The following is a 16,761-nucleotide window of genomic DNA, read 5'->3' as shown; positions in this document are numbered from 1 at the left end:
AGCGCCCAAAATTTTTAAACCTCCAAATACATAAAACAGTCCAACTAAACTTGCCAATAACTTGCAACTAATATTACACACATAGAAAAATTAATTCGTCCAAACTAAAAAAATCCCAAAATCCATCCTTCTTCCATCAATCCATTTACCTTCTCAATAATTTAATTTCTAAATTAAGACCAAGAACTCTGATTTCAACCTCATTATTTAAAGCTCGCAAACCAATTTTAGAATCAAATCATTTATACGACCAATTGCCATTCGATCGCAAACGATGGAACAGTCGGTGTATTTCATTTAAGAAAACACTAACAACAAGCATCTAGAGACCGGCTGGCTAGTTAAACGTCACGCGAATATCCCGGTATATACAATTAGCCAATTACATTCTCTTCTGTTTCTGTTTCGTTGGAAAGGTCATAGCATGATCAGCATTACCGGAACCGATATTAATACCGACAGATAAATTTCCAGCATTTAAAACGGCAACGATATTGCACACCGCATTGTTTGAGCTGCAACGATCGCTCGGATATTTACTGTGCTAACGATATTATTTACAATAACGTTTATCGTTCGATACTGAAACGGAATATCAATATGTTTGCGGGTCAGGTCTGTGACATTCGTTCGGAAATTGTTAATCTAACTTATTTTCTGAGTTATCAGAAGTCTTTTTTGCACTTTTTTAAAAGTAATAGTAAATTAACACTAATTTCCTAGTTTCTTAAGTTTGTAGACTTTTTTTGAAAATTACAGATTAGGTTGTTAAATAGGTATTGTGTGGTTTAATTGATGGTTTAGTTAATTTTTATAATTTAGACACGATGGAGGCTGAGTAAAGTAATAATAAATATTTTTATAATGTACATATGTAGGATATGTGAGTTTCACAGTGGACTATTATTATGTTTTTCTATTGTGTATATACAATTTACAATTTGTCATTATATGCATTTAGGATTTTCAAATTTATATGAATGTATGTATGCAGAATTTTAAAACTTGTATCATATGTACATAGGACTTTCAAACTTGTGTCATAATATGCACATATGACTTTCAAACTTGTGTCATGATATGCACACATGACTTTCAAGCTTGTGTCATAATATGCACATATGACTTTCAGGCTTGTGTCATAATATGCACATATGACTTTCAAGCTTGTGTCATGATATGCACACATGACTTTCAAACTTGTATCATGATATGCATACATGACTTTCAAACTTGTGTCATGATATGCACACATGACTTTCAAGCTTGTATCATAACATCCACATATGACTTTCAAACTTGTGTCATAATATGCATACATGACTTTCAAGCTTGTATCATAACATCCACATATGACTTTCAAGCTTGTGTCATGATATGCACATATGACTTTCAAACTTGTGTCATGATATGGACACATGACTTTCAAACTTGTGTCATAATATGCATACATGACTTTCAAGCTTGTATCATAACATCCACATATGACTTTCAAGCTTGTGTCATAATATGCACACATGACTTTCAAATTTGTATCATAATATGCACACATGACTTTCAAACTTGTATCACAATGTGCACACATGACTTCCAAACTGGTATCACAATATGCATATATGACTTTCAAACTTGTGTCATATGTGTAATTTTCAAACTTATATGACAAATAGTACAGAAAATAATAAATAGCTAAGAACTATTGGTCTGTAACATCCAAATACCACAAAACACATCCACAAGTGTCAGTCTTAAACTGAATAACAAAATGTTTAGACCTGAGACCCAGCATCCGTCGTCATTCGGTAAAAATTCCAAATGAAAATTATAATGCAAAAATTTCTTAATTACGACCGTGCAAAAGTATACGTATTAAGACAGATACCTGATTGCGATAAATAAATATACACTATGATAAAAATCTAGATACTGATCACGCAGACCTATTTGGTAGCCTACAAAATATATAATTTAGTCTATAAAATATCTTGTAACAAAATAAACAACGAATATTTGCAAAGAACCGAACAAACGTGCCCGATAATCTCCTTTAAAACAACGAATAAGAACGAAGACCAGCGGCGTTGTATACGATAACAACATAGCAACGATATACATACTTACATATTATACGATAAGTTACATATGTACATAGAGACAGCAGATAGACGTATAGTTTCACGTGTGTACAAGTATACGATATAATATAAATGTTACATCCTTACGGGTTAGATCGTTAACTTAGATGCTTAGTCACGTTTAGTACGTATACAGTCGCTTCTCGAGATTGCGATAATATTCGTCGACGTGTGCTCTTCGTTCAGCAACTTTTCGTCCCTGTTGCTTTCGTATTCCCGTCACCCTTAGTCGCGTTATATCGCCGAAACGGTTGTCCCCTTAAGCCTAAGAAAACGTCACGCGACTTCTTTGTCGGCCGGCAATCGTCGATATCGATATGAATAACTGCTTATCTCACGACCGTTTACGTTGTCAGTGGTTTTGTTTTCATTTTTTTTTTTACATCGCACGTTTTCGTTACATCTAGATCCTGTCTCGCCACGTATAAAAACCTTACGAAAATAGTTGCTCTATCATAAAACCCCGCGGCTATTACGACGTACCACTTTTACAGCTTATAAAGGATCGAGTTTCTTATTCGAGCTGCTAAGCGCAGCGGCTACCGTGAAATCATCGGTTTCCTTCGTGTCTGGTCTTCGTTGATCGCTGGAAGACGAAGTGACGGTCATGATTGGTACTTTCGATTATGGTCTTTTCGGATTCGAACCGCTTCCATGGGGGAAATTGGAAAAAATCTTGAACGGAGGCTTTAAGGTCGAAACTATGAAGATAGAAGAGATTGGAATTTTGCAATATCTACTATTTCAAATTTTGGAATTGTGCAATTTCGAGATTTCAAATGTTGGAATTTTGGAATTTCGGATTCTACGAACTGCCGAATTACGCAATTGCAGATTTTCGCAATTATTGAATATTGGAATTGTTGATTTTGGTATTTTGGAACTGCTAAATATGGAATTGCGGCATTTGGTAATCGTTGAATCTTGGATTTGTTGAATTTTGTTTTTGTGGAATTACGGAATTGCTGACTGGTTGAATTTTTGAATTGCTGAAGTTGGGTTCATGGAATTGCTAAATTTTGCAATCGCAATATTCTGGAGTTGCGGTATTACTGAATTTTGGAATTGCCGAACCGTGGAATTGTGGAATTGTTGAATTGCCGAATTGTGGAATCGCTGAAATATGGAATTGCCGGATTAGGGAATTGCCGAATGGTGGAATTGCCGAACCGTGGAATTGTTGAACTGCGAAATTGCCGAGCCGTGGAATTGCGGAATTATGGAATCGTCGAACTGTGGAATTGTGGAATTGTTAAATCGTGGAATTGTGGAATTGCTGAATTATAGAATTGCCGAATTGTGGAATTGCGGAATTGCGGAATTGTGGAATAGCGGAATAGTTTGATTTTGGAATTGCGGAATCGTTGAATTGTCGAATTACGCAATTGTTGAATTTATGGAATTGTGAAATTTTTTGAGTTTTGGACTTGCAAAATTTTGTAATTTTGTAATTTTGTAATTGCAAATGTTAGGAATTGTCGAATTCTGCATTTTTGGAATTCCAAAATTTTAGAATTGCAAAACTGTGCACTTTATAAATCTCGAAATTACAGAATATTTGTATTAGCAAGTAATAATTAAACTTGAAATTAAATTGCTTTAAGATGCAAAGATATTACTTAAACAGCCATATAAAAACGATAACAGAAATATGTTTCTTCAAGATTTTCACCATTTCCCACCAATCCAAAGTAGCGTCTAAATTGATTCAAATCTCGCGCTACGCTCCTGACATTAATCCCACACATTACCGCACCACAACCGTCATTCTCTTCGACTTCCAATCGCTTTTTTCAACTTCTTTTTCAGCCGGATCATTTGCGTGGGAAACGATCCACAGCCTCGAGGAAGAGTACTACGTGAATGCCCGATTAAAGTCTCGTAAAAGATCAATGAAATCCTCGTTAGAATCCGCTAGCGAGGGTAAAAGTCCCGAATTGTCTATTCTCAATCGACTGGTCGACAAGAAACTCCATCACGTCTCATTGTTCGATCGTTTCTTTTCGAAATGTTCCGTTTGTCGAACTTGATTCGAGACCCAGTTAACGAATGTGTGTAATTGTTCCGCGATCGAAGAAATCGACCACTAAAAACATACGAACTCTGTAATCGAGTTTCTACTGCATACCGGATCAATCGATGAAATTGAATAGCAAAAAGGAAATAAAAAGGTGTTGAACATTCGTTAACTATAACGTGGTCTCGGAACTAGCTCGTAGCAGGAGTTGCAGTCCTGGAGCGTGAAAGATCGTTATTGTCGCCAGTGACCGCGTTAATTCGTCGCACACGTAATCGATTGAGAATAATTCGAGACAGAACGGTAAGTCGGTCACTTTCGCCTTTCGGGTCGGGTTGAGCGGTGATAGACACCTACGCTGATGGATTTAGTTTTCGGAATGGAAATATTCAACTTTCAGATTTTCGAGCTATCGGGTTGCAGAATATTTTCACTTCATCGTGTTTTCTGTACTTTTCTAATTTCCCAATTTGGTAGTTTCCCAGTTTCCCAATTTCCCAATTTCCCAATTTCCTAATTTTCTAATTTCTCAAATTTCCTACTTCCCAAATTTACCATTTCTCAAATTTCCCATTACCCAAATTTCCCATTTCCCTAATTTCCAATTTCCCTAATTTCCCATTTCCCTAATTTCCCATTTCCCTAATTTCTCATTTCCCTAATTTCCCATTCCCCAAATTTCCCATTTCCCTATTTGTCAATTTTTCCAATTTCCCTATTCGCCAATTTTCTCAATTTCCCAATTTCCCAATTTACGAATTTCCCAATTTCCAAATTCCCCCTTTCCCTAATTTCCCAAATTTTCAGTTTCCCATTTCCCCACTTCCCCATTTCCCAGTTTCCCAATTTCCCAATTTCCTAATTTCCTAATTTCTCAAATTCCCAAATTCCCAATTTCCCAATTTTGTATTTTTCTAATTTTCTAATCTCTTAAATTCCTAATTTCCAAATTTCCTAATTTTCTAATTTCCCAATTTGCTCATGTCCCAATTCCTCAATTTCCCAAATTTCCTATCACCCAATTTCCTGTTTCCTAATCTCCCAACTATTAATTTCCCGTTTTCCAATTTTTCATCTCCTAATTTCCCAATTTACCAAATTCCCTATCACCCAATTTCCCGTCTCGCAATGTGCCAACTATTAATTTTCCGTCTCCCAATTTTCCAATTTAAATTTGTCATCTTACATTCCAATTACCCATTCAGCACTTCCACATCCCCAAAGATCAAAATTCAGAAAGCTCGAAAATTTGAAAATCAGAAAATATAGAAATTAAAAATTGAAGAGTCAAAATTTTGAAAATTGAAATTTGAAATCTGTCTCAAATCTGGCACAATGCCCTCTGTTCTCCGTGCACTAAGCTGCCCATCACCGTTACCCAGACCCAGAGGATGGATGTTTCCGTCGTATAGTTAATAAACGATGATAATAAATGTACGAGGATTGCAATGAACGAGGCTCGTTAACGTTGGTTAAAGACGAAAGCGTGTTAACTGTTAATCGCTCGAATCAATGAAACTATCCCGCATCCAACGCGGAATCAGCGTTACATCACGATAAACCGTGTCAGGCGTGTATCAATATATGGCACCGTAAGAAGTCCCCAAAAAACGACTAGATCGTCTAACGTTCCGATAAGAAAATATATGTATGTGTATATTACTTGTTGGAGCCGACCGTGCTACGGTAATAAATACAAGTGTATAATACGTAGTTATCATTTTTCTCGCATGCGGAGGTAGTGTTTTAATCGAAGTTCGATCGACTAGCGATCCTCTCTCTCTCTCTCTCGTTACACAATTCGGTACTTGTGTGTAAGGTAACATTAGGTATTATGCAATTAGTGTCGCTTAAATCGCAGCATGCAATGCACGGATAAATTTCAGTGTTACATAGCCTAAGGACTTACGATTAGTAAATCGTCGAGACTAGTCGACGGTGCGCATTGTTTTATCATTTTCGACGCAGCCGTGCCACCGTTCGACGGGGACGACGTGCAATTACAATGGACGAGCGTGTCGCGTGCTCAGCTACTCTCTCGAAACGAGTTGAAATCGTGTCCGATCACGGGGGGCACCCCTGCCCGCCGCTGTCGCGTTACAACGATTCCTTAAAAATCTAGAAAGATGCCCGCGGAAACCCTCCGGGCAAAATGTGGGGCCGCGACAACGGCGGCCCGAGGAGCTCAACGAAACGTACGGCAATAGAAAATGACGACCGGGGAACGTCGTTCCCCCGGGTCGACAACAACAGAGGAAACCCGGTGGGCACGCGCGGCCCGCCGGGATCGCCCGCCGTATCACATACGAGCGGACCGATGAAACGTGGCGGGGTGTAATTATTGGTGGTGCCGTTTGAACTCCGTGTCGAGCGACTTCCGATCCGAGTGACAATCGACGTGACCCAGAACCTCGGACCGGCTCATCTCGAAGCCCGTTCCGGGCAGCCAGCCCCGGAATAACCGAATATCAACATCTGCACAAGCCGGTTGCATTTAGACGCCAGTGTGGTTGAATATGTAGGACACGTTGCTCTCCTGGTGCACCGGGGGCCCGTGGAAGGTCCGTCTGGTGGACGAGTTGTTGTTGTTGTTGTTCACGTAGTACGACGACTTCCTCATGCTCGTCGAGGAGGACATCATCGCGACCGTCTCGTAGTACCTGATCTTGCCGCAGCAGCGGCCGCTCTTCAGGATCGCGACGAAGCCGCGCCGATACTTCTTGTTGAAGAACGCGTACAGAATCGGGTTGATGCAGGAGTTGCTCGCGCCCAGCCACTGGGCGATCGGCGTGGCGATGGGCAGGATCTCGTCCTCCCTGTCGACCACGTCGCCACCCAGCTTGATCACCGTGAAGATCACGTACAGAGGCAGCCATGACAATACGAACAGTATCACCACCACGACCAGCATCTTCACCACCTTCACCTTCGACTTCTGCTGTATCCTCTCCATCTGGGCGTCTTTCGTGTCCGTCGGTATGTGCCGTCGCCAGACCTTGATCCAGATGAGTATGTAGCACAGGGAGATCAGGATCGTCGGAAGAACGTAGCAGAGAGTCAGGTTCCCGATCAGAAAGAAGAGGGTGCCGTCCTCGGGGTGCGGCCACACCTCCAGGCACAGCCTCAGGTCAGGATCGTCGTCGTATATGGACACCAGGTCGAAGAACAGCAGCCAGGGAGATGTGGTCGTCAGGGCGATGAACCAGATCACCACTATCATCATCCGGGCACGACGCTTCGTTATTTGGCATTTCAGCGGCCACCAGATCGCCAGGAACCTGCGAACGCACGAACGGATGTTAGAGATCTTGCGAGATATGTTACTCGTGTAGAGACATTGCGAGATAACGGGGATATTCCGTGTTAGAGTCACGTGGATTGTATGCGGATTATGGGTGTGATAGTATCTTCTGAAGGTAGGACTTCTAGCAAATACGTGTTCATACTTGGCAAATGGATTCCCCACCACAGTAAATAGAACTAGTTGCTCTAGCGATAATTCTTGTTTTGCCATTTTCTTTACCGTATAATTACAAAATTATATCTTTGCTAAATGAAAATGAGGACTCGATATGCAAACAGTTCAGAAACTTATTAGAATTTAACTAATGCAAATAAAAATCCATAGAGAAAATCCAGTTTACGTTGCACGCACAGCTAGAGCTGATCGAAATCTCAGTGGCGGATGTGTATACGTTCCGACCTCTGAAATTTCCGGAATAAAATTTAGTTCGTTGCCCAATAAATTCCTGAGGAACGACACCTTATCGTTTCGCGATACAGCGAATGTGGAATGCGTCGCATAAATGTGGGTCTTGCTGTACCTATTCTTACGCGGTTCTCGCGATCGTTGAAGCGTAACAGGCTCGAGTGTCTTTCGAAACCGCGAATAGAATATACATTTCCATAATGGAGGCATAAAAATGAGCGGTTACGTTTTGTGCCACACGATCCTGGGATCGCGTGGGTGGTTCTCTAGCACTATTGCTCCAGTATCGTAAAATCTATATGGTGGTTCACGCTTGATAAACAATTGATCATCTTGCGAGCCATATTTAAATGTCACGGCGTATTTTCGTATCGATATCTTTCTGTGAACCGAGGAAGCTTTATTTCGAAAGCTTGGAGATTTCTATTGAAATTGTCTTCGATTTTTTTTTTTAATTCTTTTTGATAGAAAATATTGTATGTTTGCATGTTTCAAACTTAGGCTATGTTCTGCTTCTTTGATTTTTTATTTGAGGATTTGTAAAAAGCTTAACGTGGTTTATATTAAATCAAAAGACTATATGAATGTATTGCAGTACGCTCCTCAGCCGCTCCGCCATCTTGATTCAGGGCGGCCATGTCAGACGCTCAACCTAACCTAACGCGCAGCGGAAGAGTACACCAAAAATTCCATGTAGACTATTAATAAAGTAAGACAATTAAATTTACATTAAAATGATCTATTTTATTTTTTATGTGAACATAACAAGGCGATTGTGTTTTGTTTAAACCGTCGCGAATGATCGCGTTTAATCAGAAAGCTCCGCGTCCTTCGAAACGTTGTCGCTGTCGACGCTGAAGAGTCCTTCTATAAATCAACGTGTAACGATACCGATCTACGGCGATTCACCGTCGCTCGATACTTCCGCGCGTCCCTGCGATCGTTTGCATGTTTACAGCTCGCGGAATGCACCCATGTCCGTGTATGTGTACTTAGAAGTTGTTAGAAGGACGAAGAAAAAAAAAAATCGGTCGATTCGCGGATACGAATTATCGGGAACGATCAAGGTCGCAGAGTGGGAACGAACAATGAAGACGACACAGCTTCCGACACGTACATATGTATATAAAGAGTTCGATTTCTGTGCAGCTAACAGCAGTATCGATTCCGCGTCCCTTCGTGTTTACGAACGGAAAAGCCGATAAAACGTTTAACATGTTCAAGCTGGCAAGTATATCCATCCGTATGTCTGTACGCGTTCACTTAGCCGCTTCTCTGTGCCCGCGTGTACTCAGCGCGAAAGTGTTCGATTGAAATTTTCTGTTTGTTTCGATGGCAAATACACTGTCGAAAGTGTTGGTCCGTGGAGACGCGAGGTGAAATTTTTATTGGATCTGGATCTAGTCGGAAATGGGGGAGGTGGGAATGTGAGGATGTGGAAATTGGGATTTGGGGATAACGCAATTTGGAGATATGGGGATTTGGGGATGGAGGTATTTGGAACTGTGGGGATTTCGGGATGTGGAGATTGGGGGTAGAGGTATTTGGAAATATAGGGATTTGGGGATGTGAGGGTTTGGGGATGTAGCAATGTGGAGATATAGGGATTTGGGGATTTGAGGATTTGGGGATATAGCAATGTGGAGATATAGGGATTTGGGGATGGAGCCATGTGGAATAATAGGGATTTGGGGATGTGGAGATTTGAGGATAGAGGTATTTGGAAATATAGAGATTTGGGGATATAGAGATTTGGAGATATAAGGGTTTAGAAATATTCCCCAATACCCTATCCACCAAGTCCCCATATCGTAAAATCTCCATACTCTCAAACTGCTATGCCCTCAAGTTCCCAGATCAAATTCTCTAATCCCAAAATTCCAAGCCCACATTCCTCAAATCCTACATTCCCCGAATCCCACATTCCCCGAATCCCACGTTCCCCGAATCTCACATTCCCCAAATCCCACATTCCCCAAATTCCACATTCCCCGAATCCCACATTCTCCAAATCCCAAATTCTCCGAATCCCACATTCTCCAAATCCCAAATTCCCCAAATCCCAAATTCCCCAAATCGCAAATTCCCCAAATCCCAAATTCCCCGAATCCCACGTTTCCCGAATCTCACATTCCCCAAGTCCTACATTCCCCGAATCCCACATTCCCCAAATCCCACATTCCCTAAATTCCACATTCCCCGAATCCCACATTCCCCGAATCCCACGTTCCCCGAATCTCACATTCCCCAAATCGCAAATTCCCCAAATCCCAAATTCCCCGAATCCCACGTTCCCCGAATCCCACGTTCCCCGAATCTCACATTCCCCAAATCCTACATTCCCCAAATCCCACATTCCCCAAATCCCACATTCCCTAAATTCCACATTCCCCGAATCCCACATTCTCCAAATTCCAAATTCCCCAAATCCCAAATTCCCCAAATCCCAAATTCCCCAAATCCCAAATTCCCCAAATCCCAAATTTCCCAAATCCCACATTCCCCAAATGCCAAATTCCTCAATCTTCAAATTCTCAAATCCCCAAATTCTTCTAACTTGCAATATCTCCAGATTTCTGCATACTGAACCCCCTAGGGATTTTCCCTAGATCCTCATATTTCAACATATCCCTAGATGTGTCGTCTCACCAACTAATCCCTGTAAAATCCACATGATATTCTTATATGTTTGTCCACTCCTATAATTTCACAAATAAATCAGTATCCCTAGTTCCATGACCGATGATCGCATGAAAGCCAATCACCAGTATAACTATTATATTATACTCCCCGTATCAATTCAACTAAATGCACGTATAATAGCTCATTTCACATAACTAGCTCCATAAATCTTCCACCAACTAAACATTATTAATTGAATAATCAGCAGGTACACTGATCCTGTTAATATGCTTGCCATGCTAACAGCGTTGCATAATAGCGATTTGTGACGAGTATGAATAATCAGGAACCATAAATGAATTATTATGAGATACGTGTCTATCAAATTCTTATTATAAACTGATAATAATATCGTTCATTCAACGACGAAGACTTCATTCATTGATAGTTTATTTTAGGAACGGAGATAGATTCAATGTCTTTTATTATTCATAGCGGGCAATTATTTTGTTATGTGCACATTGAAAAGTGACCAAAGATAAGTTCATTTGTTCGTCAAACAAAAGTCTTTCGCTAAATCCATTAGCAAGTTTCGTGCGCTTTACGCTCGAACGACCGGTTAACTTTCTCGGCTAACAGATTAACACTTTAAGTGCTGTATAAATTTTCGCGGAGATCTGTTATCTGTTTTAGTTGGAACAGTCTTTTAGTCAGCTGCGAATAATTTTGTTAATTACTTGGAATTTTGCCTTTGAATATCGGTATGCATTCAATTTCTTGCGGATCTGATTAATTATTGCGAAGGACTCTTGTCATTTTTCGGGAGATCTGCACTGTTTATGATTGATTTTTATTGTGAGGTTCTTGTGAGATGCTATTTTTACTTTTTAAGAATCTAAGGTTTCAGAGTTTTGAAATTAAGAGAAAGGATAGACTTTTGGGAAAGTACAGAAAATAATAAGTTAGGTTAGGTTCTCAAATAATAAGTTGGCAGTCATCAACTTTTAATAACATTCCTCCTTTCATTCAATAGCCAACTAACTGACCTAATTGGGATCACAATAAAAAATCAACTATAAAATTTTGTTTCATGTACAACAAATAGTCGTACCAGCGATTATTTAACTAGTGGCCATTTAACTAGTGGTCATTTAATTAGTGGCCTTTTAACCTAACCTAACTGTGATTATAATAAAAAATCAACTGTAAAATTTTGTTTCATATCCAACAGATAGTCGTATCAATGATCATTTAACTAGTGGTCACTTAACTAGTGGTCATTTAATTAGTGGTAATTTAATTAGTGGCCTTTTAACCTAACCTAACTGTGATCACAATAAAAAATCAACTGTAAAATTTTGTTTCATATCCAACAGATGGTCGTCCTAGCCGTGGCCATTTTGGCTATTTCAGCATCGCCAGTGCCACCCTTGATCTCTCATCCCCTGGTCTACCCGCAACCCTACGTGAAGGTGGTACCTCTGCACCCAGCCACTCTGCCTCTGTCTTACCATCACGGCTACAAATGGCTTCACCCAGGCTCCGTCTACCTCTACTGAACAACTTCGACAACTCATACTTCAGCAAACAGCTGAATCTTATTTTTGTACCGTTCTTTTGAAATAAAGCATGCGGCGGTGACTGCAGTCGAATCGAACTTGTTCCCTTTTACCAACTAATTCCGTCGTGGAAGTCTTTTATTCAGGCTGTAAAACCCGCGAGGTTGGCAGCTTCGATCGAACGCTGAGTTTACCAAAAGGGCGGAGTCGCGATCGTAAAAGGAGAACGAAGTTGGGCGAACAAAGAAGATTTAACTGTTCTGTTTAGACGGTTCGTCGTAACACGTGTCCAGGGTTTATCACACTTAGGGTGAACGCACCCTGCGGGTCCATGCCACTTAGCAGCATTCTTCTAGCTCTGGCTCGTTAGGAAAATAAGGAAAGCAAGAAATTTTCCAAGCTGTTACAGGAAACGCTCCCTTAGTATCTTGTTATGATTCGTCAGATCAGTCGGAACTGATCACAGCTACAAAACGAAGCAACTTAAAATGTTATGTCAATCTAGTATTATGATATCGACCATATTAATTGGACTTCAAATTGAAGTGTGCTGAAAATTCGAATAAAATTGATCACAGAGGTAGTGCGTCCTGAGTGGGTCACGACTGCAAGTCAGACCGAACATTCGAGTAAAATATGATCGCAGAGATAGTGCGTCATGAGTGCGTCACGACTGCAAGTCAGACTGAAAATTCAAGTAAAATTGATCGCAGAGGGAGTGCGTCATGAGTGCGTCACGACTGCAAATCAGACTGAATATTCGAGTAAAATATGATCGCAGAGATAGTGTGTCATGAGTGCGTCACGACTGCAAGTCAGACTGAAAATTCAAGTAAAATTGATCGCAGAGGGAGTGCGTCGTAAGTGCGTCACGACTGCAAGTCAGACCGAACATTCGAGTAAAATATGATCGCAGAGGTAGTGCGTCATGAGTGCGTCACGACTGCAAATCAGACTGAATATTCGAGTAAAATTGATCGCAGAGGGAGTGCGTCGTGAGTGCGTCACGACTGCAAGTCAGACCGAACATTCGAGTAAAATATGATCGCAGAGGTAGTGCGTCATGAGTGCGTCACGACTGCAAGTCAGACCGAACATTCGAGTAAAATATGATCGCAGAGGTAGTGCGTCATGAGTGCGTCACGACTGCAAGTCAGACCGAACATTCGAGTAAAATTGATCGCAGAGATAGTGCGTCATGAGAGCGTCACGAGCGGAAGTCAAACTAGTAGTCAGAATAATGTAACGAGTGAAGGAACATTGAATAAAAAGTCGTTTGATTTGTTTGGTTTTTTTAAATAAAATTTTATTAAAATTCCATATGACCAAAGGGGGAGGGGTCCTGGATGATGGTGCAATGATCTTGATGCGAATGTCCGAATTACACAGATGATCACGGAGCCGCGGATGCTCCCGAAAGGAAAGATGCTAGCGGATTCGATCCAAGCCGGGAATTTGGATGCGTCCCGAATTTCTGCCGGGCCTGGATAAGCGTGTCCTCGATGTTGATTGCCGAAGAGAAGTATTTTTCATGGTTTTCTTCGTTTTCGTCGCTCCAGCATCGTCCGGCTAGTCGTCTTTCCTTCGCTTCTTCGTTTTCTTTTGGTTTTGAAGAGGGGGACGATCGGAATTGAGGGGTGGCGGACGGACGGGAGGGAAGGTGTATGTGTGTGTATGTGTATGTGTTTTTCTATGGGGCTGTCTCGTCGTGACTTGGTGGTAGAAGGATAGAATCAGCTGTCATCTAATGCAAGCCATGAGAAAGCAGGGGCAGTGCGGGGGCGGTCAGCACGGCTTTGGTGACGATGGGAGCGGTGCGGACGATGGGGGCGACGGGTTGAGCGATCACGTGGGCAGCAGCCAGGGCCGGGGCATGGCTGAGAACCACTGGAGCCGTGATCGGGCCAATTCCATGGTCACCTACGATGCCGGTAAGACCACCAGGAGCGGCGGTGGCGACAGCCAGGATAGCGGCGAGAACAGCCTGTGGGAAAAGTAGCACGTGCGATTCTTAGCTTAACAGAAATTCTTATCTTTCAATGGCTGTCGTTTTACGGATACCCGAGATTCTCCCACGGAATTCACGGAATAATCGGTTTACGGACGAGGAGATACCCTTCGACAATTTCCCGGAAATTTCGGACTCTTTTATGGGGATTTGAGATGCCGTTTATGCCGCCATTTCACGACGTATAGGACATTTCATGGAAACTTTGATTGGTTAGGTTTATTGATGTTTGTGAAATATGTGCGATTGTACGAATTGATATTGATGCTTCAAAAATATCTTTTGTTGATTTTGTAGCAGTTTTAGGTATTTTGTTAAATATGTTCTGATAGGTCAGCGTAAATAGAAACTGGATTTGAAGACATTTAGTGTCTAATAGTAATAAAAAATGTTGTGTCTAAAAATAAATAGTAATTAAATATTGCATGTTTAATACTTGATAATTACAAATTTTGAATGTATACAAATATTTTATAATTGAAGACATCTACTTATTAAGAATATTTAATAATCAAAAATGTCAAGTGTCTAATAAAGATTAATTACGTTAGTGTACCAGTTTACGTAAATGTCCCCATATATAGTCACTATGCTTGCATGAAAGTAATAAGACTGTCACTGAATGAAAATGTCCTCAAACTAAGGAATAATTAATACTAGTTTTCTAACAACTTTCAGTTCATAAATAAAAAGATATTTAATTCAGTACGATTTCATATGTTATGTTTACTACCAACTTTGAAAACTTATATTCCGAAAACCACTGAAACTTTTAACTAAATAAAATATGTATCAATGAATATGTAAATTTTTAGCTCTATTAATTTTCATTTAATCTTACTTTTTAATGAGTACTTGAACTGCAAAATTTTCTACAAAATTCTTTGACCAAATCATCCAATTTCGCTTAAAAGGCTGTGAACATTTCTACCTCGAATATTTATTAATTTCATTAATAATGCAAGTTTCTAAAAAGCAATATTTCTTGTAGCTGTCAAATTTTCTGCAGAACCAAAGGAATCGAAAAATCTAATCTAGACTCAAGTAAACTCAAGACTCTAGTTGTGGAACACAGTATTCACTTATCCACCATTTGCAAAATATGAAAGTTACGAAAATAAAGCAACTTGAAATTTTCCAAAATTTTTGTACCATCGTTTCATCAAAAAATTGATATCTAAAGAATCCAAAGGAGATTTTTATTATAACGGAGAACCGCGAAGCGAGCAAAAGTGACTGACACGCGACTGGAGCGTATAACCGTACGCAAAACTGCATTCCATTTTGTCCGAGTGCGTTCGACCAGTTGGCTAACAATGTGCATGCTCCAGTGATTTCGCTCGTTCGTATTTTTCCGGCCAGACGGAAAATGGCCATTGAAGTGAACGTAAGTAAGGGTCCGTTCGTGAACGCGGGCGTGCACGCGAGGCGGAAAGGTCACGGCGTGCGATACTTCTCGAATCGTGGTATCGAAGAGCACCGGTGAACGGTTCGGAATTTTCCCTGGTAACCGATCCGGTGATTCATCTCGAAATAAATTTTGTCAATGACACAATGTGATAGTAGTTCAAAATGAAAGTGGAACTGGTTTTGTGTGACGCGAGAATATTCGACTTTTCTAAACGCTCGAAGAAAAATCGAACAGCTGATCGGAATTAAAAGATAGATAGTGCGTTCTTACCAACTTGAACATGTTGAGTGGTTGTGGGTTGCTTGTTTTCTTCACGAAAGTAAGAAAGCTTATGCTGGATGTACCGTTGGTCGGTCCTTTTATACAAAAGTCAATCTCAAAAAATCCCTGTAAATTTGATCACGTGGCCCGCCGTTCGACAGTCTGACGTTATGTATCGGTCGGTTGAGTCAGCCGATCTACGAACAGGGTGGGGTTAGGTTCGCCCAATGCCGGCTCGTTATCGAGTCGAAACGACGTGCGGCTGACCAATCGCGTGCTTTCAACCCCTCGCGATCAGATCCGTGGAATTGGGTTAAGACACTTTATGTGGAAACAGTTCAATTGCCTGCATACGGTGCACGTCGCCGGTGGACGTGTGTGAGCGACACACACGCGCACCCGCTGTGACCGGGGTAAGTGTGCGACTATGAAAACGAGCTATGCAAACTTATTTCGTAAAAACCTGGATCCTTCCTCGGTGAACGTATGATTTTCAGAAATTGAGGATTTGTCTCGGAATGTGAAGCGTATGTTACATATGTGTGGCGCATATGGGGGCTATTCTGATGGATTCAATGACATAACCAGGAAGAAGCTGGAGAGCCTTCGGCGAAACCCGACGCTTTAACCGATCGATGTAACTGCCGGGGTGAAAATGCGGTTAATAATCGGATTTCGTGGACGTCCACCTGAGAGAATGACTTAATGTAATTCGAGATGGAAAGTATCGGGTTTCTGTCGATTTTAATTGTTTAGTCGGTGACTGACCGAGGGTGGCCTTACTGTTTAGTGTTTGACAGAACGATACGGTTTCTTGTTCTGATTTGACAGATTTTTCTGGTTTTGTTTAAGTGACGTCTTAAGTAACCATGTCGATTAATTTTGATTCGGGGATGCAATATTGTATTTTATATTGGTTTTTAGTTTATTTTGTTCAAGTTATTTTGTTCAAGCTTTTTATGTTCTTTTGAGATTTATAATTAATTGTTCTTTTTTAAAGAATGTTTGAATCTTTGCAGAGGTCGACTTCATTTTTTAT

General features: G+C 40.7%; 2 protein-coding genes across 2 annotated transcripts in view; both read right to left on the bottom strand.

Moving 5' to 3' along the window:
* Positions 1 to 4,831: 4,831 nt before the first annotated feature.
* SIFR (SIFamide receptor) overlaps positions 4,832 to 16,761 on the bottom strand; it is a 77,715-nt gene continuing 65,785 nt past the window's right edge. Inside the window, exon 3 of the mRNA XM_003704098.3 lies at positions 4,832 to 7,430. Coding sequence (XP_003704146.2) covers positions 6,647 to 7,430 — 784 coding nt within the window. The 3' untranslated portion in view covers positions 4,832 to 6,646. The remainder of the gene's footprint in view (positions 7,431 to 16,761) is intronic.
* On the bottom strand, positions 13,318 to 15,884 carry LOC105662699 (uncharacterized). The gene is made up of 2 exons (XM_012287183.2): positions 15,732 to 15,884; positions 13,318 to 14,026 (listed from the first exon to the last, which is right to left on the bottom strand). Exons 1-2 carry the CDS (start codon positions 15,741 to 15,743, stop codon positions 13,787 to 13,789), a joined length of 252 nt encoding a protein of 83 aa, XP_012142573.1. The 5' UTR covers positions 15,744 to 15,884; the 3' UTR covers positions 13,318 to 13,786.

This window comes from Megachile rotundata, chromosome 13 (assembly GCF_050947335.1).
Source record: "Megachile rotundata isolate GNS110a chromosome 13, iyMegRotu1, whole genome shotgun sequence".
Lineage (NCBI taxonomy): Eukaryota > Metazoa > Arthropoda > Insecta > Hymenoptera > Megachilidae > Megachile > Megachile rotundata.
This window is presented reverse-complemented; position numbering and strand designations above follow the sequence as displayed.